The 23,003-nt window shown below is 51.8% G+C and overlaps 2 protein-coding genes and 3 non-coding genes across 5 annotated transcripts; 4 read left to right on the forward strand and 1 right to left on the reverse strand.

The window, feature by feature from the left end:
• Positions 1 to 475: 475 nt before the first annotated feature.
• Positions 476 to 5,925, forward strand: RPS3 (ribosomal protein S3; the record flags this gene model as incomplete). The annotated part of the gene is made up of 6 exons (XM_057417407.1): positions 476 to 627; positions 858 to 951; positions 2,118 to 2,212; positions 2,823 to 3,010; positions 4,357 to 4,553; positions 5,857 to 5,925. Coding segments are annotated over 5 exons (723 nt in total), but the record flags the coding sequence as incomplete, so codon positions are not given.
• On the forward strand, positions 2,371 to 2,517 carry LOC130603579 (small nucleolar RNA SNORD15). Its single transcript, XR_008973217.1, has one exon. It is a non-coding gene; the product is annotated as a small nucleolar RNA SNORD15 (small nucleolar RNA).
• On the forward strand, positions 3,760 to 3,907 carry LOC130603578 (small nucleolar RNA SNORD15). Its single transcript, XR_008973216.1, has one exon. It is a non-coding gene; the product is annotated as a small nucleolar RNA SNORD15 (small nucleolar RNA).
• LOC130603580 (small nucleolar RNA SNORD15) lies at positions 4,757 to 4,894 on the forward strand. The gene has a single exon (XR_008973218.1). It is a non-coding gene; the product is annotated as a small nucleolar RNA SNORD15 (small nucleolar RNA).
• Positions 5,926 to 9,801: 3,876 nt separating the features above from the next.
• Positions 9,802 to 15,614, reverse strand: SERPINH1 (serpin family H member 1). Its single transcript, XM_057417406.1, has 5 exons — positions 15,458 to 15,614; positions 11,756 to 12,369; positions 11,482 to 11,580; positions 10,850 to 11,082; positions 9,802 to 10,689 (listed from the first exon to the last, which is right to left on the reverse strand). Exons 2-5 carry the CDS (start codon positions 12,336 to 12,338, stop codon positions 10,387 to 10,389), a joined length of 1,218 nt encoding a protein of 405 aa, XP_057273389.1. The 5' UTR covers positions 12,339 to 12,369; positions 15,458 to 15,614; the 3' UTR covers positions 9,802 to 10,386.
• Between the last annotated feature and the right edge of the window lie 7,389 nt (positions 15,615 to 23,003).

A 23,003-nucleotide genomic window follows, 5' to 3' on the forward strand; every position in this document is an offset into this window, starting at 1 on the left:
CTTAAAGATCATCCAGCTCCAACCCCTGCCACGGGCAGGGACCCCTTCCATAGAGCAGCTTGCTTCAAGCCCCTGTGTCCAACCTGGCCTTGAACACTGCCAGGGATGGGGCAGCCACAGCTTCTCTGGGCACCCTGTGCCAGCGCCTCAGCACCCTCACAGGGAAGAGTTTCTGCCTTATCTCCAACCTGAACTTCCCCTGTTTCAGTCTGAACCCATCACCCCTTGTCCTGTCACTCCAGTCCCTGATGAAGAGTCCCTCCCCAGCATCCTTGTAACCCTCTTCAGATACTGGAAGAAGTGACTTGTCTATGGGAATTTCAGGGAAAATGCTTTTATTTCTCCCCTCTGCTGCTTCCTTTCCACTGGGGGAGAGGCAGCTGGTCTGCAGGATGGTCCCATGGATGGATGAATTGCTCCCAAACTCCAAATGGGAAGATGTTGTGTTCAGGCTGAGCACTTGAAAAGAGCTTGACTTGATCTGTTTGGTTTTCAGTTTGTCGCTGACGGCATCTTCAAAGCTGAGCTGAATGAGTTCCTGACTCGTGAACTGGCTGAAGATGGGTACTCGGGAGTTGAAGTCCGGGTCACTCCAACCAGGACCGAGATCATCATACTTGCCACCAGGTAACTGAGATCCTGCTGTTGACACATGGGTCCTGTGCAAGGCACTGTAGGGGACGTTGCTGCAGTCTGGAGCTTAAAGTGATCACTGGGAAGCAGATCCTGAAGTGATCTGTAGTGCTACAGGAGTGTTGCGACCCCTGGACTTAGATGCTCAGTGTGGAAGCTCTTTGGGATGGTTACAGGCTCTGACTTGGAGACTTTTCTCAGGCATTCTGTCCTTTCTTTCCCAGAACTCAGAATGTCCTGGGAGAGAAGGGCCGCCGCATCCGGGAGCTGACAGCTGTCGTGCAGAAGAGGTTTGGATTCCCTGAAGGAAGCGTTGAGGTAAAACTGTCTCTCTTGTAGCAGTGTTAAGCGGGTTGTGCAGTTTGCTTTGTGCAGTGTCTGGATGGTGTCAGCTGAAAGGGGGGTTGACTTAAAGGTAACTTGGATGGTGTTTTACGTGCTCTCACAAATGCTTTGTTGGTTGGGGTGCTTTGAGTGCTGTCACTTTGGCTGGGTTTCTCTGATTTCCCAGCAAGGGTGCAGATAAAGCCTTCTAAATTTACCTCTAAATACGTTACAGAATGTTGTTGTCCCAGTATTGAGGTGAGAACTAGTCTAACAGCATAATGTTTGATGGTTGTGTGTTACCATCACCCTTACTGAATTCATAATGCTTTTGTCTTTATACTGTTCTGGTGCAGAAGTATCTCTGAGATTTGAGTATGATACTGTAATAAAATAGACTTTAAAGTGACACCAGACCATTGACTGGTCTTCTTATGTCTGAAGTTTGGTGCCCTTATCAATACTTTCCTCTAACACGGATTAGTGGCAGGGGGGAATGTGTTGTCTGGCGTGGTGCTCACATTTATTCCTGCTGGGCCAGCGTTGCTGGATCACATTATACAGTGAACGTTGCTGATTATCTCCAGCAATTGCTTAAATAGACTGTATGGCACAAACCCTCACAGAGCACATCATGATTTGGCAGCTCTAGGAGTATCGTGTGCATGAGTTTGCATGTTTGCTTCTTGTGAAGTACCTGATTTTGGGCTCTTGGAGATGTTGGATTAAATACACCTCACGCTCAAAGCTGTCAAAAGTCAAACTATTTCTGGAGTTGGGTTTTAAACCTGAAGCAGACTTAATGTAATTGAGGTGTTGTAAGAACTGTGCTTGTGATTGTCTGGATACCTCTGCCCCACGATCCCACGTGTTTTGGAGCTGTTTGAAGCAGCAGCTCTTTGACCCTGAACCACGGTGGTTTAAATAGTCCCCTGACTTTCAGTGGAGTCTTGCTGGTGTGTCTCAGCTCTGCCAGGAGTAGGCGACTGGCACCAAAGGAGTTAAGGGTGTGTAGATCCAAGGATTAAGCTGTGGAAAGACTAACTGAACTGGGTGTAGAGGATGGAGGAACAGAGTAGTATGAAGCTCTCCTGTGTTACGAATTAAAAGTATCTTGAGATAACAGCCCTGTTTCTGAGTTTACTTCTCTTCCTTTGTAGCTCTATGCAGAGAAGGTGGCCACGAGAGGTCTGTGTGCAATCGCTCAGGCAGAGTCCCTGCGGTACAAGCTTCTGGGAGGCTTAGCAGTGCGTCGGTGAGTGGAGCAGGCCGAGCGTGATGGCACAGTGAGGAAGTGTGCCTAAAGCTTGCAGTTACTTATTTGTGGATAAATGGGTGGAGGAGTGAAACACAATCGCAAGCCTTCTGGCTGAATTATGGTGCAGATGACACTTGGCCTTGCTGCTTAGATCCCTTCGGTGATGATAAGATGACGAGTCAGAAGCGGGTGCCTCTTGATGTGGTATCTCTGCAGCGTCATGTTCTGTGATGCTGCATGTGGTTCTTCAGCAGGAGCATCCTGTCATCAGTGGTTGATTTAGAGGCATTTGTCTGAGAAGGGATGGGAAGCTGCACTCCTGATGTGGCTGTATTAGCTGCCTCAGCAGTGCAGCTTTTCATGTGTCACTAAAAACATGCTTGTCACTGTTCCCACAACCTTACAGGGAAGAGCTGTGTTGACAGTGCTAAAACAATGTGAAGAGTTTTGCTGCTTTGTGTAGCAGTGGCAGAACTTGGGGTGCAGAGGGTTACATTCAGAAGGCTTTCTACCAACAAAAGTAGAAGTGCCATTGCCTGTGCTTGAAACTGGCATAAAACAGCTCCGTGGAGCCATTTGGACTTGGCCTGTTGCTCTCTGCCTGCAGAGCCTGCTATGGTGTCCTCCGCTTCATCATGGAGAGCGGTGCCAAGGGCTGCGAGGTGGTGGTGTCTGGCAAGCTCCGAGGTCAGCGAGCCAAGTCCATGAAGTTTGTGGATGGTTTGATGATCCACAGTGGAGACCCAGTGAACTACTACGTCGACACAGCCGTGCGTCACGTCCTTCTCCGGCAGGGTGAGTGCATGGCGTGCAGATCCCTTTTGTAGCCGTGGTGGTTCCTTGTGTTGGACTTCAGAACCAGAAGATGTCAGCTGCTGGTATCCCATGCCTGCAGGTTGGAGGTTTCCCTCTCACCTGCGGGGTGGGAGCTCGCATGGTTTTGATGCACCACTGATCTGGCAGAGCAGTTCAGTTGTGTTCATTGTTCAGACTCCAAAAACCTACTGTTTTCCTGGCCTTTTGCAACTAAGCTCGTGGTGTGGAGTTTGCACATGACATCTGAAGTGGAACTTAATGTAATTGCATTTGTGTTTGGGGATGGGAAATGGAGAAGTGGCCTTCAGCAGGCAAACAGGCTTGGGTATTCATCCCACATCCACTTTTGTAGTGGTGGAGTTTGAATGTTTCCAGTTGAGCACGTGGCTTTAGCTTTTTCACATAGTGTCACTTGTATCCTGTGGCCTCTGAGGCTGGTAGTAGGACAGCTTACATGAAACACAGGTTGACTGAACTTGAACTGTTGGCAGTTTGAATTCTGGCTTTCTTGGCTCCTAGGGGTAGGCAGACAGAACATGGGAGCCACAAGACCAAATGCAGACAGTCTTCCCCTATAGCTGTGCCCTGGCGAGTCTTCCCAGCTCAACCAGCCAGGCCTGCTTACCCTTGTCCTTCCACCTGGTAAAACACACAACTAATGCATCTTAGTTTGATTTGTTGCTTAATTGATGTAGGGGTAATAGCACAGACAAAGCTCTTCACCTTCCCTTCAGTGATGATCCGATGACGAGTCAGAAGGGATGTCCTTGTGTCATTGCAGCCTGTTCAGTGCCATGTTCTGTGGTGCTGGGCTGAGGCTGCCTTGGGCAGGATGTCCTATTCATTGGATGATTTTGAGGCATTTGTCTGAGAAGGGATGCAAAAACCCTCAGTGCAGCTTCCTATAGGAAAGTGAGTTACCCCAGGGAGGACAGGGTTTAAACCAGGGCAGGCATGACTGAGGGATAGGGCATGTTTTCATCCTAGTCCCAGGCTGAAGTTAGCAAAGGCAATGAACTAGATAAAGATAAAACATGCTGATTTAAATTCAGAGTAATGGGATTTCTAGGCTTTAGCACATTCAAGGCCAGGTTGGACAAGGCTTGGGGCCACCTGGTCCAGTGGATGGTGTCCCTGCCTGTGGTAGGAGGTTAGGACTAGATGATCTGAAGGTCCTTTCCATCCCAAGCCATTTTATGGTTTGTGTTAATCATCTTGCATCTTAGTGTTGTCAGGATGGTTTTGGTGCAGAAAGCATGTTTTGTGGGGTTTGTCCCTGCTGAATGGGTGCTTGATATTTTGTATTGTCCCGTCACTCTTTACAGGAGTACTGGGAATCAAAGTAAAGATTATGTTGCCCTGGGACCCAAGTGGAAAGATTGGCCCCAAAAAGCCTCTTCCAGACCATGTCAGCATCGTGGAACCCAAAGAAGAGATCTTGCCCACCACCCCCATTTCAGAGCAGAAAGGTGGCAAACCAGAACAGCCAGCCATGCCTCAGCCGGTTCCCACTGCCTGAGGGGTAAGTGCCTCTCTCTGTGTGGTGGGAGGCAGGTTTGGGGAGGGTCCATGTGGAAAGGGTGTCATGTCACCCAAGAAAGGCTGCTGGGGGGAAAAAGGTGCTGCCTTGAACCAGGCAGAGTGTTCAGCTGGACTCGGTTTAGAGCATTGCCCTGCATGAAGAGGGCATGGTTTAAGGCAGGCTGCAAACCAGCTAAGCACACCCTTCAGTGAAGATGAGATGACGAGTCTGAAAGGAAATATCCTTGTGCAAGTGCCCTGTTTTCACGTTGCGTCCTGCAGCATGAATTTGGGGACCTTGGGTCACAATTTGATTGACTTAGAGGCATTTGTCTGAGAAGGGTTCAGTGTCTCGGGTGCTTTCATGTTATGCCACTGCTACCAATGTGCAGTTGACAGCACAGGGTATCTGTCCCGAACTGGATCCCGTGGGGGGTATACTTGGAAGCCAGTAACATTGAGCACAATGCTTAGGCTAGTTTTGTAAGTAAATAATGGCAAGTTTGAAACCCTCTCTGAATGAGGAGCTTCTAAGATGGAAATAGATAGCTTGAAATTGTCTTAAGAGCTGCTCTGAGTTGTTCCCAGTGACCATGTGCAGTTTGCTGGCTTTCTCTGAAAGCAGCAGGAAGGAGAGGGCCTAAGGTTGCTTCCAGGTTCCTCAGCTGCTGTTGAAAGCAAGGCTGTGGTGGTCTCTGACTGAATGAGGAGCTCGTCTTCATTTTAAACCCCGGATGAAGAGTCCCTCTCTGGTGTCCTTGCAGGCCCCCTCCCAATATCTGATGGGAGCCTACAGAGATGCTGGAGAGGGACTCTTCATCAGGCACTGCAGTGATAGGACAGGGGGTGATGGGTTCAAACTGAAACAGGGGAGATTTAGGTTGGAGATAAGGCAAGAATTTCTTCCGTGTGAGGGTGCTGAGGCGCTGGCACAGGGTGCCCAGAGAAGCTGTGGCTGCCCCATCCCTGGCAGTGTTCAAGGCCAGGTTGGACACAGGGGCTTGGAGCAAGCTGCTCTAGTGGAAGGGGTCCCTGCCCGTGGCAGGGGTTGGAGCTGGAGGAGCTTTAAGGTCCCTTTTAACCCCTGTGATTCTATGAAGCTGGCTTTGTGTGAACAGGCAGAGTTCAGGGAGTTTGCAGGGCTCCTGTGGGGAAAAGGGGATCATTGGCTAAAATGCAGGAAGTGAGAGATTGGAAATCATGGAACAAACATGGAATCGTGTTTGTTCAGTGTTTGGGGTAGGAGAATGGTTACGGGAAATAGCTTGCCACCATCTCACTCAGTATTCTGTTTTTTGTTGTAGGGTTTGTAACATCTGCAACCAGAAGCTTGACTGTCCTGAAAACATCTCTTAATAAAATCACAAAAGACAGTGTTTGTGGAGCTCCTTTACTTGTTTTCCAAGATGTATTCCAGGAAAGCCTTGCTCTGCCTTTGGTATGGAAGGAATTCTGTTGCATTTCTTCCGGGTCGTGTTACCCTTTTGGAGTGAACTTAGGAGATCCTGATCTAAAAGTGGGGACAAAATGCTGATGTCTGGTAGAGCTGGAGCCAAGCAGGCTGGTATTAAGAGGGTCATCAATAACATGAACTAGAGTAGTGCTTGGAACTCTTCCCTTCCATACCAGTCCCTTACTCCGAGGTTTCCAGAAGGGGGAGCTTCTTTAGCAGTGTCTAAAGTGGTGGTTTACACCTTTGTGGCTTCAATGTAAGTGTAAACTGAAGTGTTACTGTATTCTGCTGAATGCTTTTTGCACCCCTGTACATCCATTTATTTCCCTTGGCACTGAAAGGATGTTCAGTGTGCGACTTTCAGGCCTATAGACCACACAGGAACCTTATGGCTCCTGTTAGGGTCAAGTAACCTTTGCTGGTAGAGATGGGGAGTGAGACAAACTCCTGAGTAGGTGTTTTTACACAATAGCTGGGGAGAAGTGAGTGTACACTCCTGAGTTTCAAACCTATCCTAAGCTTTGAGATGGAAATAGATTGAAGCAGTTGGGAAAACACTTGTCTTCCTTTGAGGCTTCTCACTGTATTAATAACTGGCTTTAATAAGCTGTAGGATGACATCCTGAAGCTGATAAGAGATGACAAGGCTACCTAAGCTGTTGAAATGCATAGTCTGTATGCAGGGATGTGTTTCCACCTCTGTTCTATTGCTGTATGAATGTACCTGTTCCTGTCGTGGTGAAGCTAAAGCCTGTAGTTTAAAGCGATGAGACTGAGCATTTGGTTAAGTTTCAGGCAGAGATTCTGGTTCTGTCAGCTCCTTTCCCAGTGTGTTTCTCAGACTGCAGTGCAGTAATGGGAAGAGGCTGTTACACACCCCCTTAGAGATCATGTTGTGTGCAAGATCAAGACTTCCTGTCCCCATTTGAGAAATTCAGAACCTATTTGCTGCATCAGAACCTACAAATCTGCAAACTGTGTTGCTTGGGAATGGCTTTGACAGCCAGATTGCCATTTTGGGCAGGCTTCTCTGCAGGCAACTGGAACTCCAAAGTGACAGTGTCAGGAAATGCTGTCTGGCAGCGAGTGTGGGTATGTGAGCCTCAGCCTGCCTGTTCCCAGCTTCTCTGGCAGGTCTCCTGTCAAACAGTTGTGCTTCCTCAGGGTGTAAGGGAAAGTGATAGCAGATTTCTGTGCACATCTTTCCATGGGAAGCTTTTAGAAGTTACTCTAAGAGTTAAGCAATGCCAGCATCAAATTTTGACTTTCTAAATAGCAACGTGGATTTGGAAAGCAATTCCAAAAGGCAAGATGACAGACCAGTTTTGTCACATTATAGGAGCAGGAAATGCGTGAAAGCTGGAAGCAAGAGAAGAGTGCAAGGATTTGCACCTTGTGTCTAAATTCTAATACATCCCAATATGTGAGATGATGATCAGCTAGGGGTTTCTCCTGCAGTCCTCCAGTGAGGGCTGGCTCCTGGAGAGTATGAGACTCCAACTTAGTCTCATGGTGCTGATCACTGGTAGCATTAAGATGTTCAGTTGCTTGTAAGATCAAGGGATGTGCAAGTAGTGAGCTTAAGAGTTAGGATTGTGTACTTCTTTTCTTGCTAGATCAGTCATGTGAGAAGTTGAGGACAACATCAAGGATTTATTGCTCTGGTGGGATTCCCCTCTGGAATACTGTGTCCAGCTCTGGGGCAACAATGCAAGAGGGATGTGGAGCTGTTGGAGTGCGTCCGGAGGCCATAGAGATGCTGTGAGGGCTGGAGCAGCTCTGCTCTGGAGCCAGGCTGAGAGAGCTGGGCTGGGGCAGCCTGGAGAAGAGAAGGCTCCTGAAGGGGAGACCTCAGAGCAGCTCCAGTGCCTGAAGGGGCTGCAGGAAAGCTGGAGAGGGGCTTGGGACAAGGACCTGTAGGGCCAGGCCAAGGGGAATGGCTTGAACCTGCCAGAGGGGAGACTGAGCTGAGCTCTTAGGCAGAAGCTCTTCCCTGTGAGGGTGCTGAGGCGCTGGCACAGGGTGCCCAGAGAAGCTGTGGCTGCCCCATCCCTGGCAGTGTTCAAGGCCAGGTTGGACACAGGGGCTTGGAGCAAGCTGCTCCAGTGGAAGGGGTCCCTGCCCATGGCAGGGGTTGGAGGTGGATGAGCTTTAATGTCCCTTCCAACCCAAACCAGTCCATGATTGTAAGAAAAGCTGACCTTCTAATACTATTCATTTCCCTTGATTGACATGTTGGGTATTAGTGTATTTTTTTGTCCCTAACCACTAGATTAAGCCAAGTGAATTGGATTTAAGGATGGCAAAGAGCCTCTCCAAGCCTTTTTTAGGAGTATTTTGTCTCCATCCAAACCCTTCAAGTGACTGAGGCTGCCAGGGCTTCATTGAAAAAGTTTTATTGCAAAATTAGACAACTGTCACTGTGTGGTACAAGAAGAGACAACAAAAGCCATCAGACACCTGCATCCACATGATGCACATTATTCACAACATCCCACAGTGTGTTCCTGCCTTACCCACCCCTTTACCCCCCCCTCCAGTCCCAATCCTCCAGCATGTGGGTTTCAGTGCACTGCTTCTCACCAGGTAGCATCTACCATGCACCCTGGGCTTTAGGCTTGCTGTGCATTTGGGTATATCCTTGTGGATTGCTTCCTACCTCCCAAAAAAGCACCTGGGAATATGAGCTGGGAAGGGGCTTAAGGACAAGAATCTCCCATTCTGGCTGGCTTGGATAGGAATTAAAGCAGATAAGCTTGTGTAAGCTTGCAGACCTGGAGCATGCATGGCCAGGTCCAACTCGGGGGCATGAGCTGCTGAATTTTTGCTTGTAGGAAGCACCTAATAAGAGTGTTGCTGGTTTTAACATAATAAATAAGTGGAAATAGTCCTGTTTACAGTCTGAGAATGCAGTATTGGGCTTCTGTGTAGGAACCTGACAGCAAGCACATTGGCAAGGAAATAAAAGGGGAGAGAAAAGCAATGCAGTGGTGCTCCTTGCTGGGTTTGAGTTAACTGGCACTTGGATTGTGATGGATTTCTCCCAGTCATCTTGTCACGATTTGTTTGCAGTGTCTCTCAGTGCATAGCAACTTCAATGCTCATGGGATTGTATCAGTTACTTCCTTAAGTATTAACTTGATATCCCTTAAGAAGATAGGAATAGCCTCCAAGTCTAGGCTGGAGTAGGCTGTGAAACATGCTCTTTATCAGACATAAATAAGAGTAGAACTATAAATACATTTAGGTTTTCAGCATGCTGTTACCCAGGACAGCCATCAGGGAGCTAAAGCATCATGCAGAGGAGGAGCTTCACAAAAGGGTCAGGCAATGGCAGCTCTAAAGCTTTGTATTTAAAGAAGAAAGTGTAAGTGAACCTCCTCCAGCTCCCTGGGAGAAGCCAGCAGAGTCCCTTGACCTGCAACAGGAGCTGACAGCCACCAGCCCTGCTTGTAACTGGGATACCCTTTGCAGTGGTAACTTTTTCCCAGCCTCATCTGCTGATGCAGAAGCACCAAGAGGAGTGGAGTTCCTCTGTCTGCATGGTACAGGATGTTCAATTCCAGATGCTAGCCCAAGAGCCCCCCTGGTGATCCCCATGGGATGCAGGAGTGCTGAAGGGACCTAGCTCTGCTCTTAGGGGTGTCAGCAGACACCAAAGCCACTTACTTCTCCGTGAAGCATTAAGCAAAGCTGTGCTTGGCTTTGCAGTGAGTGTTCTAGCTATGGAGCTGATAGCTATTGCAGCTGGAGTCATCCAGAGCAGGGTTAGGCAGGACAGAAAGGCACAGTTCCATGCAGTCTCCATTCTTACATGCTGTCACGGTCCTGCTCAGCTCCCAGGACCACAGAAGAGGCTGGACCTCAGAACTGCCCCTTTGTGCTCTGTTATATACCACTGAGGATAGAAGAGGGAAGCAAGGAACAACTGCAGAGCAACCTGAGCAGCTTTGGTGTGGTGCCACATAGCAAAGGAGGAGAGAAGCAAGCAGCAGAGCTCAATGTGCAGAAGCATTTGAGATGGAAGCGTGAAGGGCTTGTGCCTTTGTAGAGCTGGTGGTAGCAGCAAGGTACTTAGCAGGAGGCTTAACTAATGCAAGGAGGAGGTAGGCATCAGCCTCAACATCGCAGCTGGGATGGTGCATGCCATTTCCTTTCCACTCCTGGTGACCCTCTTGTGGCAGGCTCCTCTCTGGAGGTGGGTCTGTGCAATGGGTATTCTGGGGTGAGGTAAAGTGTATGCTGGTTTCTCATCACAATGCACCCTGGTCTGAATAGCACCCATAGTTCGAGAAGGATACAAAATAGTGTTTCCCCTTTTTTGAAATCCCCCCACTAAAAAACACACAAACCAAAGCTCTTGGGGATAAACCCAACCCAACTACAACTCATCACGCATCTTGTCTCCTTTGGGCCTCACGAGCCTGCCAATGAAGAGGATGGAGTTGGTTTTACTGTCCTTGATCATGAAGATGAAGGGGTGGTCAGCATAGAAGAGCTTGGGGTTCCTCATCTCCTCTCGGCCATAGATGTCAGCATCGTAGGGGTTCCCTTCAGTGTCCCATTCCAGAGCAGCAGCATGGAAGACATTGGACAGGTAAAGGTCTTTCTTGCCAGAGATCTTTGATAAGTCAGCCTTGGTTTTGTCAATGGCTTCTGTCAGACCCAGATCAGCCAAGTGTTTCTAGGAGGAGAAAAGAGGTCAGAGATGACACAGTGCAATCCATTCCAGCCATGGTTACCCCAGCCCCCAGATGACAGGCATACAGAGCCCATCATCCCATTATCTTCTCTCCCAACCCAAAGAACCCTCAAGTCCCAACTATTTTAAGGACCTCTTTTACCTGAAGGTCATGGCTGACTTCCAGGACAACTTTAGGCAGTGAGATGGCCACTGATCTCTTCTTCATCTTGCCAGCCCAGGTCTTCAGCTGCTCCCTGTTCAGCAGCTTCTCAACCCTCTCCAGAGGCTCCACATGGTTTGGCATGATGAAGATCATGCTGGAGAGCTTGTGAGCCAGTGGCATCTCCACCACCTGGAGCTTCTCAGTCTCATCATCATAGTAATTGTAGAGACCTTGAAATCAGAAAAGCAGGAAATGGTGAGATGTGGAGCAGGAGCAAAGCTCCCCACAACCTTGGTGTGAATTCCCCCTGGACAGGTAGGGAAGTGAGTGTGAACACTGTTTTGGGAACTGGTCCACTGTTACTTGAGTTGGCAACAACTCCAAACTGCATCTCATTTGTGTGGTGAGCTGGGATTTACTCCTAACAGCCAAGCACCCAACAGTAAACATGGATTAGGGTTAGGGACAGAGACACTGAGTCAGCAGAACAAGCACACCCAGCTTTGTCCTCTCACACTGACTACCCACGAGGAAAACAACACTGGAAGCAGTTGGTGGAAAACCAAGTAACAGAGCAGAAACCTTAACTCCTGTTGGTCTTGACACGGGGATGGAGGTTTGCAACTCACCTGTACGGTGCATCATGGGGACCCCAACGGTGTAGGAACGGGACACCATGAAGCCACGGTTGTCCACCATCTTATGATGGAACTTCTCATCCCAGTGAGCTACAGGAGGGAGAAATTCAGCGTGTAAGAACAGGAAACGGGTGGCAGTTGCATGCACAGTTGCTAACTACGTGCTCTGAAAGAGAACACGCCTCCAGTGGACGCAGGACTTGGGCTTCTCTCTATTGCCTTAGGTTCTGGGTCACTTAGATCAAGAACAGAAGGTAGAACTTACGCTTGAAGAACATGGCATTGACGATGAGGGCTCCATCAGTCTTCTCCACATCCTTGGTGACCTCTGGGAGTTTCCCATCCGTGGTCTGGGCTGCCCACTCGTTAATGGATTTCAGGGCGCTCCTCTTGTCTCGGAAGTTGATCTTGGAGTGCTCGTAGTTGTAGTGTTTCTTGCTGTTCTTCACGAAGTCATCAGCAAAGTTGATGGAGGCCGGGCCATACAAGCGGTTCCCGATCTTCCAGGTGACGTTCCGGGCTGTGCTGTTGCTCACCTCGTTCAGGAGCTCGGATAACCCGCTGTGGACATAGTCGTCGTTCAGCTTGTCCGCACTGAGCACCGCCTTGGCTTGGGATGCGGTTGCGGCCTTGCCCCCGAGGGACACGAGCCCGAGGGAAGAGGCCACGACCACGGGGGACAGGAGGATGTTCTCCGTGTTCTTGTCCTTCGCCATGGCATGGTAGAGGTTGAAGGCCAGCGTTGTGCTGCGGTCAGCCAGTGTTGTTGCCTTGTCGCTCAGCTTCCTGTCCTCCGAGGGCACGGCGGCAGCGAGGCCGCAGAGAGCAAGGACCAGGAGAACCCACATGGCTTCAGCAGCACCCGGCGCCTCTGAGGACCTGCTGGGCAAGAGGAGCTCGTTGTCAACACAATTCAAGCCCTTCCTCAGCATTCACAGGCTCTTCCAGTGCAACCCAAAGCGATAACCAGAGCATCAGCAGCAATGCTTCACTTGGGGTGCAGTCATGCCAAGTCCTCCCTGGGCTTTCCCCATTGCAAGAGTTAACCTAAAAGAGTGCAGGCTGTGCTCTGGCATGCACAGCCTATGCGTTCTGAATGACAGCTTCATTTTTAAGCTATTTGACTTTATCCCTCTATGTTCATGGGCAGTAAAGGATTTAAAGAGGGGCAAGGGAATGGAAGGTACAGGTCTGATATGGTCTTGATAGGCCAAGGGGAATGGCTTTAACCTGCCCGAGGGGAGACTGAGATGAGCTCTGAGGCAGAAGCTCTTCCCTGTGAGGGTGCTGAGGCGCTGGCACAGGGTGCCCAGAGAAGCTGTGGCTGCCCCATCCCTGGCAGTGTTCAAGGCCAGGTTGGACACAGGGGCTTGGAGCAAGCTGCTCCAGTGGAAGGTGGCCCTGCAGGGACTTGGGAATGGAGGAGCTTTAAGGTCCCTTCAACCCAAACCACTCTGGGATTGTCCCAACAGTAGCAAGTCAAACCTTTGTTCTGGTCAGAAGCTAGAACTGGGATGTTTCTGCTGCCCAGGACCACACAGCATAGTGCAGCCCATCAGTCCAGGGGCTACTCTGGTCAGTGCACAGCAGGGATTGTCCTCTTCGGGGACCTGAGCTTGGTACCCAAAGTACTCAGCTTTCTAGACACTAGATGGAGTGCATGAGCTTCCACCAAGCTAAGGCAGAGGTGGGGGGGCCTTGAGAAGCTCCAACACTGTAGGATCAGCTCCGTCCCACTAAAGTTTTGCCTGTACAGCTCTGCAAGGGAGGCACTGAGGCAGCTGAATGGGGTGGACCCCTCCTTTCCCCCAGCAGAGCCCCATCTCAATACGTTCATGCATGAGGTAGATTCATGTTATCACAACACATGCTCCATCCCCGTCAGGGCTCAGAGCTACCAGCTTCATAGAATCATAGAACAGTTTGCGTTGAAAGGACCTTAAAGCTCCTCCAGCTCCAATCCCTGCCACTGGCAGGGACCCCTTCCACTGAAGTAGGTTGCTCCAAGCCCCTGTGTCCAAGCTGGCCTTGAGCACTGCCAGGGATGGGGCAGCCACAACATCCTTGGGAGCCAGTTCTAGTGCCTTAAATCCAACCTGAACTTCCCCTGTTTCAGTTTGAACCCATCACTCCTTGTCCTATCACTCCAGTCCCTAATGAAGAGTCCCTCCCCAGCATCCTCGCACCCCCCTTCACACACTGGAAGCTGCTCTGAGGTCTCCACGCAGCTTCTCTTCTCCAGGCTCAACAGCCCCAATGTTCTCAGCCTGGCTCCATACAGGAGCTGCTCCAGCCCCTGAGCATCCTCATGGCCTCCTCTGGACTTGCTCCAGTGGGAGCTTCGATCATCTCCAGAGTGACCAGTCCTAAATGCCGTGTCCAAAAGCTCTCTGGAGCTCACCCCGCTTACCTCCAAGGCTATAACGTGTCCCCAGCCCTTCCCTTCCCTCCCTCCTCATTGCTCACAGCAACCCTTCCCCACAGCACCTCCTAAGGGCTTAAATCCCTCCTGCATTCCCAAAGCGAGCCTTTGGATGACCTCCTCCCACAGCCTGCCTCAGACCCAAGGCTGTGCTGAGCTCTCCTTGCTCCTCTCCTCCCACCCTGCTCCAGGCTGCCTTTTGCATGCAGGGACAAGAACGGGCTCTCCCGGGGCAGCTTCAGGGTTAAAGGCAGCAGAGGAAGCGAAGGGCCCGCTGGGATTACATATGGAAGGAAACACGCACGTAGCCCGAAGGAAAGCGAGTGCGCAGTTGCACCAGGGACCCTTTGCCAGCGCAGGGATTATGTATCCTCAGAGACTCATATCCTAAACTCCTTTTAGGAGCAAGCCTTCTGTTGAAGGAAGGAGCCATCCCGGCTACCGAAGAGCAGAGATTTGTGCAACAGGCTCAAAGCTGCACTTTCAAGGTGCAGAATAAGCACTTCAAGGTTTTTCTTTGGTCCTTTTTCTTTCTAAGGATACCTTGGAAGTGTTTCCTAGTGAAGCCAACGTTTGCCTTTTTCATTCTGAAAGAGAACAGATACATGGAGTAGTTCCCATAAGGAATGGGCGGCCCACATCGCTTCCATCACCAGCTTAAAGAAGGGTTCATTACTTCCGAGACCAGCCAGCAATGGGTGATGCAGTGCAGTGGCACCAAGAGAACTGCTGCCCATCCTTGGATTACAGCTGGGATTAGCGGTGGATCCATTACCAAGGCTGGAAACAGAGGGAATGAGGGGGGAATTCACCGCCGATAACATCCTCTCTCGAGCGTGTGCAGCCCGTGGATAGGACGCCCTGTGCCAACGTGGCATTCCACAGACCTCCTCGGGATGTCAGGGACTTGCTCTGCTGGTGGGATTTGGAGGGGGCATCGCCCATGACAGCCACCCAGAGGCACAAAGCCCTGCGAGGGCTGTGTTTCACCCACGAGCAGGATAGAGCAACGCATGCAAGAGAGCAGAAGGCTATTCCCGTGTCAGCACAGGGATGCGGCACTTTAAGGCAGGCAAAGGCCGGCACTGGTCCTGCAGGGAGCTCTCATCATGCGCTGGGCTGGTGCCCAGGGTCCCGGAGGCTCCCAGGCTGAGCTGTAACTGGAGCCGGAGCCGTCCTCTAACCAGGAATGCTCTGGGACCCTTCGGCCCAAGCCAGCGCTTCCTTCACCTCCTTTTTCACCTTTCAAAAGCTTCTCCAGGGTGCAGCCTCTGCCACCCTCTCTGACCACGTAAAAATGGTGATGGGGGGGGATCTTTTAACGCGTTTTCACTAAATACACCCCGTTTGTGGGGCAGCCTGTCCCCTATCCCCCCCAACTCCACCACAACCTATCCGCCATGCACCTCTGTGCAATCACACCCCGTGCACCCCCAACTTCCCTGCCCTATGGGAGCAGACAGGACCCCGACGCGACCCCATCCCGCTGCTTGGCCGCATCCCTGCCTGGCATCAGCCCTACCCTAGGGTACCCCGTTCCCTTACCTGCGGGCTGGGGCGCTGCCCTGCGCGGCTCCCTGTGCACCTCGCGGTCCCGCCGGCGGGGGTATATAAGGGGTCGGGAAGAAACTTCTGGAAAGTTGGGAAAAGCCTCTTCAAAAGCGCCCCGGGAGGAAGGGGAGGATCAGAGAGAGGAGCCAGGCCGGGAGCCAATGGAGGGGAGCCGAGGCGAGGAGGGGGGGGGCTGCGGGACGTGCGGTCCTGCTGCCCGCCCGCCCGGAGCTGAACGGGAGCAGCGTTCCCGAGATGAAGCCGTGTTTGTGCGTGGGTACGGGGCTGTGGCCCCTGTTATCGGCGTCTTATTGTTGTATCCGAGGGCTGGAGCAGCTCTGCTCTGGAGCCAGGCTGAGAGAGCTGGGCTGGGGCAGCCTGGAGAAGAGAAGGCTCCTGAAGGGGAGACCTGAGAGCAGCTCCAGTGCCTGAAGGGGCTGCAAGAAACCCAGAGAGGGGCTTGGGACAAGGGATGTAGGGACAGGCCAAGGGGAATGGCTTGAACCTGCCTGAGGGGAGACTGAGCTGAGCTCTTAGGCAGAAGCTCTTCCCTGTGAGGGTGCTGAGGAGCTGGCACAGGGTGCCCAGAGAAGCTGTGGCTGCCCCATCCCTGGCAGTGTTCAAGGCCAGGTTGGACACAGGGGCCTTGGAGCAAGCTGCTCCAGTGGAAGGGGTCCCTGCCTGTGGCAGGGGCTGGAGCTGGAGGAGCTTTAAGGCCCCTTCAACCCAAACCAGGCTGTGGTTCTATGATTCTATGGGCATCCCCCTGCTCCCAGCACCTCCTGAAGCTGCCTGGTTGTTGGCACGTGAGGGGGGTGACCTGAGCCAGAGCAATCACAGGCAGCAAATGTTTAACACCTCCACCTCATTCAAACCACATCTTCCCATCTCTCAGGTGATACCCGATTTGGTGATACCCGAGAGGACCTGCAGTCATAGAATCAGAATGGTTTGGGTTAGAAGGTACCTTCAGAGCTTATCTAGTCCAGCCCCTTGCAATGAGCAGGGACATCTTCAACAGGCTCAGGTAGCCCTGATGCTTTGCTGTGATCTGATCTCCAAGTTACCAGCAGCTGGGGACCTTCCTCATATTACTGTATCCCCAGAGGCTGGTTTTCCATCCATCTCTCCATGAGCATTAACACCCACTTCTCCTTTTCAATGAACATCTTCCCCAGTTCCACATTTCCCCCTGTACTTTAGGCATGCGATGAGCAGGTCACTTATGGTGTGTTTTTCACTGTATCATAACACAGTGGCACAGTCCTCCTGCCTGGCCAATGAGGCAGTTTAGAAAGGCATTAGGGCAGCAAATCCAGCCCCAAAGGGATGCTGAAGGAGTTAAATGCTCGTGCTGCCCAGCGGCAGACTGCCTGGCTGAGAGCTTACAGCAAAGTATGTGCCATAGAGAGTTTCTGTGCTGAGTCACAAGTCCTGAGCCCCACTTGCATTTAACCCTGGCACATTCTAAGCCAGCATGGGATGCTTTTAATGGCAGTCTGGGATACAGAAGTAATCCCGATACTGCCCATTAGATAAGCACCGTCCTCGTCGATGGTTATGTTAGCAGGATGCTGCAGCATTGTGTTTAACTGATGTCTGTGTCTTCCCTTGCTTCTATTCGCCATGTAATCTCATTCACCCTTCCTCATACTTTGGCTTTCCAAGTTTCTCCACTTCCCTTGGAAGATGGGTACCAGCAGGTTACTTCCTCTTGTTGCTATATAGAAACCAGCATCTGATTGTGTCTTCTGGCTTGGGATATTCTGTCCTTAAACCTGGGTTCTTGTCTTGCAAGCACCTTGCATCAGGATCATCTCATCATCTCCCGCACAACCCCAGTCCATGGATTCTAGAAGATGGCATCAAAAAGGGACATTTTCCTCCCAAACCATTCAGATGATGCCGGGTGAGCAGAGACTCCAAGGAGGAGAGGTCTTTAACCAGAGTTTTCCACCAGCTGCAAGAAACCAGCTCCCCAGCACCCAAAGAGCAACACAGTGTGTGTGCTTCTGTGTGTGTTCCTATGCTGGTTTCACTCACAGCACAGTTTGCAGCACTGAGACCTTGATAACAGCGGGAGCAGATAACGGGAGGTTTGTTCTGCTCACTGCGTGTTTCATCCTGCCTGGGAGAAAGGTTATCCCATCCAGCCATTCCCAACAGCCCCACATCCAGCTCTGGGGCAGGAACACAGGAGGGACGTGGAGCTGTTGGAGCGAGGCCAGAGGAGGCCATGGAGATGCTGCGAGGGCTCCTTAAGGGGAGACCTTAGAGCAGCTCCAGTGCCTAAAGGGGCTGCAGGAAAGCTGGAGAGGGGCTTTGGGCAATGGATGTAGAGCCAGGCCAAGGGGAATGTTTCCAGCTGGCATCCTCCCTGGGCATTCTGCATTCAGGCAGGCACCTTATGCTGCAGTCTTTAATGGTAATGTGCCTAATGGCCTCAGAACCCTGATGTTCAGGGGTTTGCTTCCATCTGGGAGTGATTCAGTGCGAAGGAGAGGTTAAAGTACCTTAAGCATCCTAGTTTGTGTGTATTTGCAGCAGTTTTCCATCTTTGTATGTACATAAATGATCAGAACGTGGCCTCAGGGTTTTAACTGCACGTTTGGTGCTTTATTAGTACACTGCCACAGTATAAAAGTGAATTTGCTGATGGCGAGCAACCGATACCCGGTGACACCTCACTGTTGTGCAGCAACAGCATGGACCAGAGCTGAGGAATGGGAAAAGCTCCTTTAAATTCCAGCGTCAGCTGGTTTCCATTGCCAAGCTCTGCCTTGCTCCACCTTCAAACCCTTGCCTGTAACTACTTCCCATGTAAGATTCCTTTCTCTTCCTATGAGTAACATAAGCTCTTAAGCTTTTACTCTTCATGTCTTTCGATGCCTTCCAGCACCAAACCCTTTTGGTGCAGGGCTCTGTGCTTTGGTCCTTTAAACGGCTCCATCTCAAACCCAGGAATTTGGAGTTGGATAAAATTAGTTTTGTGATTAAGCATTAAGATATTGCAGCTTTTGGCCTGATTTTTGAGTGTTTATTCCGATTTCTTCCTTTCTATCACCAAACACCCCACACTACTCATTCACCCCCCCCAGGGAACTCAATCCTCAGTGCGTTGCTGCAGCTCAGCCGCAGTAAATCGGCACTGATTTAGATGCAGACACTGATTCAGATGCAGCGAACGAGTGACTCCCCACAAACCCATCAGCAAACAGCTTCATCTGGACCGTAAAGATCTTTTTCCAGGGAATAAAAGTGCTGGGAATGGGGCTGATCTGCACTATGGGGGGGGAGCTTAGTTGCTCTCGAGTGATTTCCAAGTGCAATAGGGCTTTGCAAGCGCTCCCTGCCCCCACAGTGCCACGTCGGAGATCCTACAGCAATGGGATGCGGGAAGAGGACCGGGAAGGGGGAGCAACGCTGGGAGTTGCCTTCTTCCGTCTCCACTGCTCCTGTAATGAGAGGGCCCGGCTGCCAAAAGACACATCCACTGCTCCAGCACGGCTCCTCCCCTCCAGCCGCCCAGCTCCAAACCGCACTCGTGCATAGGGAAAGACTTGGATTTCTTTTGTTGGGAGCTATTTCCAGCGTGGTTTTGCTCCCTGGGGAGCTTTTGGGTTCGGGGGGGGGGAGCAGATCTATTGAGTTCTAACGTACTTTGATTTAAATCCCCCCAAAACATCGTTGGATGGGGCTTGGAGCGAGCTGCTCGCTAGTGGAAGGGGTCCCTGCCCATGGCAAGGTTGGAGCTGGAGGAGCTTTAAGGTCCCTTCCATCCCAAACCGTTCCATGCTCTGATATCCCTGGACAAAGCAGACTGGGATTTGCAGCCTTGACCCAGTGCTCGGGCCGGGTGTGTGGGAGCTGCTGGGGTGGAGGGCAGTGAGATGTGAGTGGTATTGGGTGTCCTACCGCCAGCTCCGTGCCCAGCTGTGAAACATCTGGACGTGCTGTTGTGGTTGGTTGGCTTCTCTTGTTTAAAGCATAGAGGGTTACTAATTCACTTGATTATATATTAAAGGAGCAATTGACTTCTACAGAGGCAAACCCTGCAGTCTAACAGGCTCTTTGGACAGAACTCCTTAAACACATGCACCCTTTCCTGTAGTGACCCAGGGCACTGGCCCTTGGTTTCATGGAATCCCAGCCTGGTTTGGGTTGAAGGGACCTTAAAGCTCATCCCTCCTGTTCCAACCCCTGCCATGGGCAGGGACCCCTTCCACTGTAGAGCAGGCTGCTCAGTGGCACTGTGTCATCTCTTAAGGTGCCAGGAAACAGCTGGATTTCTGCTTCCCAGGATCAAGCGTGGTCTGTGGTAGCAATGGAGGCAATTTGTAGGGCAGAGAACCTCAATCCCTTCTTGTACATCTCAGCTTTAACGGGGCAGGGGACTGAAGCTGCTCATCAGATCCCACACTTAGGAGCATGAAGCTCTCAGGAGCTCACTCTGAACCAGATCCCTGGTTTAAAGGACTTTAACCCAGTCCTTTCTCATGCAGTTGCATCCACAGGAGGCAGATGGGTCCAATCTAAAAGGCAAATTAGACTAATTAGTTCCAGAAGGAGATACTAATGGGGATGTACTTGTCATCAGGGACTGTAGGGGTAGGAGGAGGAGTGATGGGTTCAGACTGAAACAGGGGAAGTTCAGGTTGGAGATAAGGCAGAAGCTCTTCCCTGTGAGGGTGCTGAGGCGCTGGCACAGGGTGCCCAGAGAAGCTGTGGCTGCCCCATCCCTGGCAGTGTTCAAGGCCAGCTTGGACACAGGGGCTTGGAGCAAGCTGCTCTATGGAAGGGGTCCCTGCCTGTGGCAGGGGTTGGAGCTGGAGGAGCTTTAAGGTTCCTTCACCCCAAACCGTTCCATCCCATGATCTTCTTCTTACCTAATGAGCAGGAATGGGCAGTGAAGGTGAGCCAGTGTAGGTCAGCCTGAGGGACCAGTCTGAGATCACCTCCCAGAGCCATGTGAAGAGCCACAGGAACCAGCCAGCATCATGACTCCGGTGGCAGGTGAGTTCCCAATAGCAGTCAAACACCATGGCCTCACCTGCAGGCAAATCCCTTGTGTTGGATGAGGGCTTCTCCATGCAGAGCCAGTCAGACCTCCCCTGGTTCTCTGGGTACCCACGTACAAAGGCTTTGGGGTGGATTCTGCTCCTCTGCTGAGCTCGAGGGCAACTTCAGGGTTGATGCTTTAATCTTCCCTTTGCAGCATCCTCCTTTGCCGCTTGCTCAGCTCAAGGCCTCACAGGATGAGGATGTCTTTGCAGGCAGTGAGTCAGGCAGAATCACAGCCCTTTTCCCCCCTTCTGGCTTGCAGCCGTGTCCGGGTCCCAATTTGGCTGGAGCAGGAAGGGACCAGCTTTGAATAGGCAGCACACAAAGGATGGCAATGAAGCTGAAAGGCCGAATGTCCCATGGATCCATGCCCTGGCCTGTTTGGGCTGCAGCAGCAATGAGCCAAACTCATCTCTGCTGTTCCCAGAGCTGGGGATGCTGGTCCATGGCTTTTTGGGCAGCCACAGGGTGGGTTTGTATACCCTGAAGGTGCAAATCCAGCCTATGGATGCACAAACCCTCTGCAAAGCTTCAGCCGATGTGATGGAGGAGAATAAGGAGCAGGGAAGCCCACTGTGATTGCTCTGGAAAGGGGGGAATTCTCCATCCGTGGTATCCCACAGGTGTGCAGTGATGCAGCAACAAGGAAGGGGAGCTCAGCGGGGCCACAGCTTCAGCTTTCCCACAAGGCACAGAGCAGGGAGACTCCCTTGATCCCAGTTTGTAATCCCTGCGTCATGCTCCCAGAGTTCAAAATCCACAGGCTCTGCAGCCAGCACGAGGCAGAGCGGAGGAATTCCTCTGGTGCTTTCGGGTGGAAAGAATGGCATCGGCATGGCCTTGGGGGAGAGCCAGGGTGGGTGATGGGAGGTCGGACTGCAACCCCAGCATCCCCATGGGGATGGGATATGGGGAGGGGAGAAGGGGTCCTTGCGGACAGGCAGGAGTTTGCTGTCTGGTGTCCCCAGCATGAGAAGGACACGGAGCTGTTGGAGCAAGTCCAGAGGAGGCCACGAGGATGATCAGGGGCTGGAGCAGCTCCTGTATGGAGCCAGGCTGAGAACATTGGGGCTGTTGAGCCTGGAGAAGAGAAGCTGTGTGGAGACCTCAGAGCAGCTTCCAGTGTGTGAAGGGGGCTGCAAGGATGCTGGGGAGGGACTCTTCATCAGGGACTGCAGTGATAGGACAAGGGGTGATGGGTTCAAACTGAGACAGGGGAGATTTAGGTTGGGTGTATTCTATGATCCATCAGACAACAAGCTGGGAGGACCCACGCAGCCCCTGGGTCCCATGCTCTTTCTGCACTGATACAGGAGCTCTGCTTTGGGGTCATGGTGAACCAAGAGGACTCATGACTACAGGGAACCCTTTCCAGGCTGGCTGGGTGAGCTGCACGCTCCTCCCTTCTGCCCCACAGTGACTGGGACCATCTGGAGCTATCCAAAAGTTAACTTAAAGAGAAAGGGAAGTGGTGACTTTTCCAGCCACGTCATCACCATGAGCACCCAAGGTCACCTCAAGGGTAGGCTGCGAGAGCAGGGGGAGCCCAGGGATGTGGGATGCTGTAGCTTCAGTTTCCCCACTATAAGGAGCTGAGGCGGGCAGCAAGGAATGTCCTGTTCGGAGTTTTTAACCCTTTATTACCAGATATGAGCAGAGAAAGCCCAGGAGTGGGAGGTTGATCTGCTCAGCATCATGCATGGAGCGAGGCTGCGAGGGGGAATCTCTGATGTCTCGTTAAAGCTGAGCTTTCCTCCTGTGCGATGTTAAAGCCGTTCCTGGCTAGCTGCGTATGGGGACTTTAAAGGGCTGAGCTCTCTGCTTCTCCTTTAAACTGAGTTGAAGCTGTCAGGGAGCTGAGAGAAGGAGCAGAACCGCATCCCTTCCCACAGAGCAGCGCCGTTTTGGCCTTCTTCTGAGGAAGAAGGGATGTAAAAGGAAGCCAGTTCTTCTGACGGAGCAGAAACGCCCCTAAAATGGACTCGTTTCTTGGTGAGAGATCCTCCTCCAGCCAATCTCCTGCTTCCAGCACAGAGCAGAGCAGGGGCGGGCAGCGGGGTGGGTTCAGCGTGTGCTGATGTGCACGCGTGTGCACGCATGTGCGGTCACGCTTGTATGCAGCACACAAAGCACGCCGCTGCCTGCCTCACCCCTCTTACTGCTGTTCCTCACTGTTGGAAACCATCCCCAAACTGGGCATGGGGATGGGATGCGGGAGCTGAATGCAGGACAGGGCCGGAGCTGGGATGGGGTGTGTGGGGGGGTTGGTTGCTGTGGTTTGGACTTTGGACGTGCTGGATGCAGCAGTTCTAAGGCAGGAAAGGAGGAGGGGAGAGCGGAGTCTGAGCACAGACACGAGGCACAGGGCCAGCAGGAGCAAACGGCATGTGCGGTTCTCATCACCCACACGCTGCGGATGCGGAAGCAAAGGGATGCTGAGGAAGGGGCTTTGACGGCCTCTTCCTCTTCCTGCTCCCCC

The sequence above is a fragment of the Pezoporus wallicus genome, unplaced genomic scaffold (genome assembly GCF_028554395.1).
Source record: "Pezoporus wallicus isolate ANWC-B61680 ecotype Strahan unplaced genomic scaffold, APGP_CSIRO_Pwel_v1 contig_13838, whole genome shotgun sequence".
Taxonomy (NCBI): Eukaryota; Metazoa; Chordata; class Aves; order Psittaciformes; family Psittacidae; genus Pezoporus; species Pezoporus wallicus.

What these genes read in the sequence shown, in the direction of transcription:
- SERPINH1 (XM_057417406.1), bottom strand. Translation starts at nt 12,338, where the DNA reads ATGTGGGTTCTCCTGGTCCTTGCTCTCTGCGGCCTCGCTGCCGCCGTG. An exon ending in CAATGCCATGTTCTTCAAGC is followed by an intron (nt 11,581 to 11,755) that starts GTAAGTTCTACC and finishes TCCCTCCTGTAG; the next exon opens with CTCACTGGGATGAGAAGTTC. An exon ending in AAGTCAGCCATGACCTTCAG is followed by an intron (nt 10,690 to 10,849) that starts GTAAAAGAGGTC and finishes TTCTCCTCCTAG; the next exon opens with AAACACTTGGCTGATCTGGG.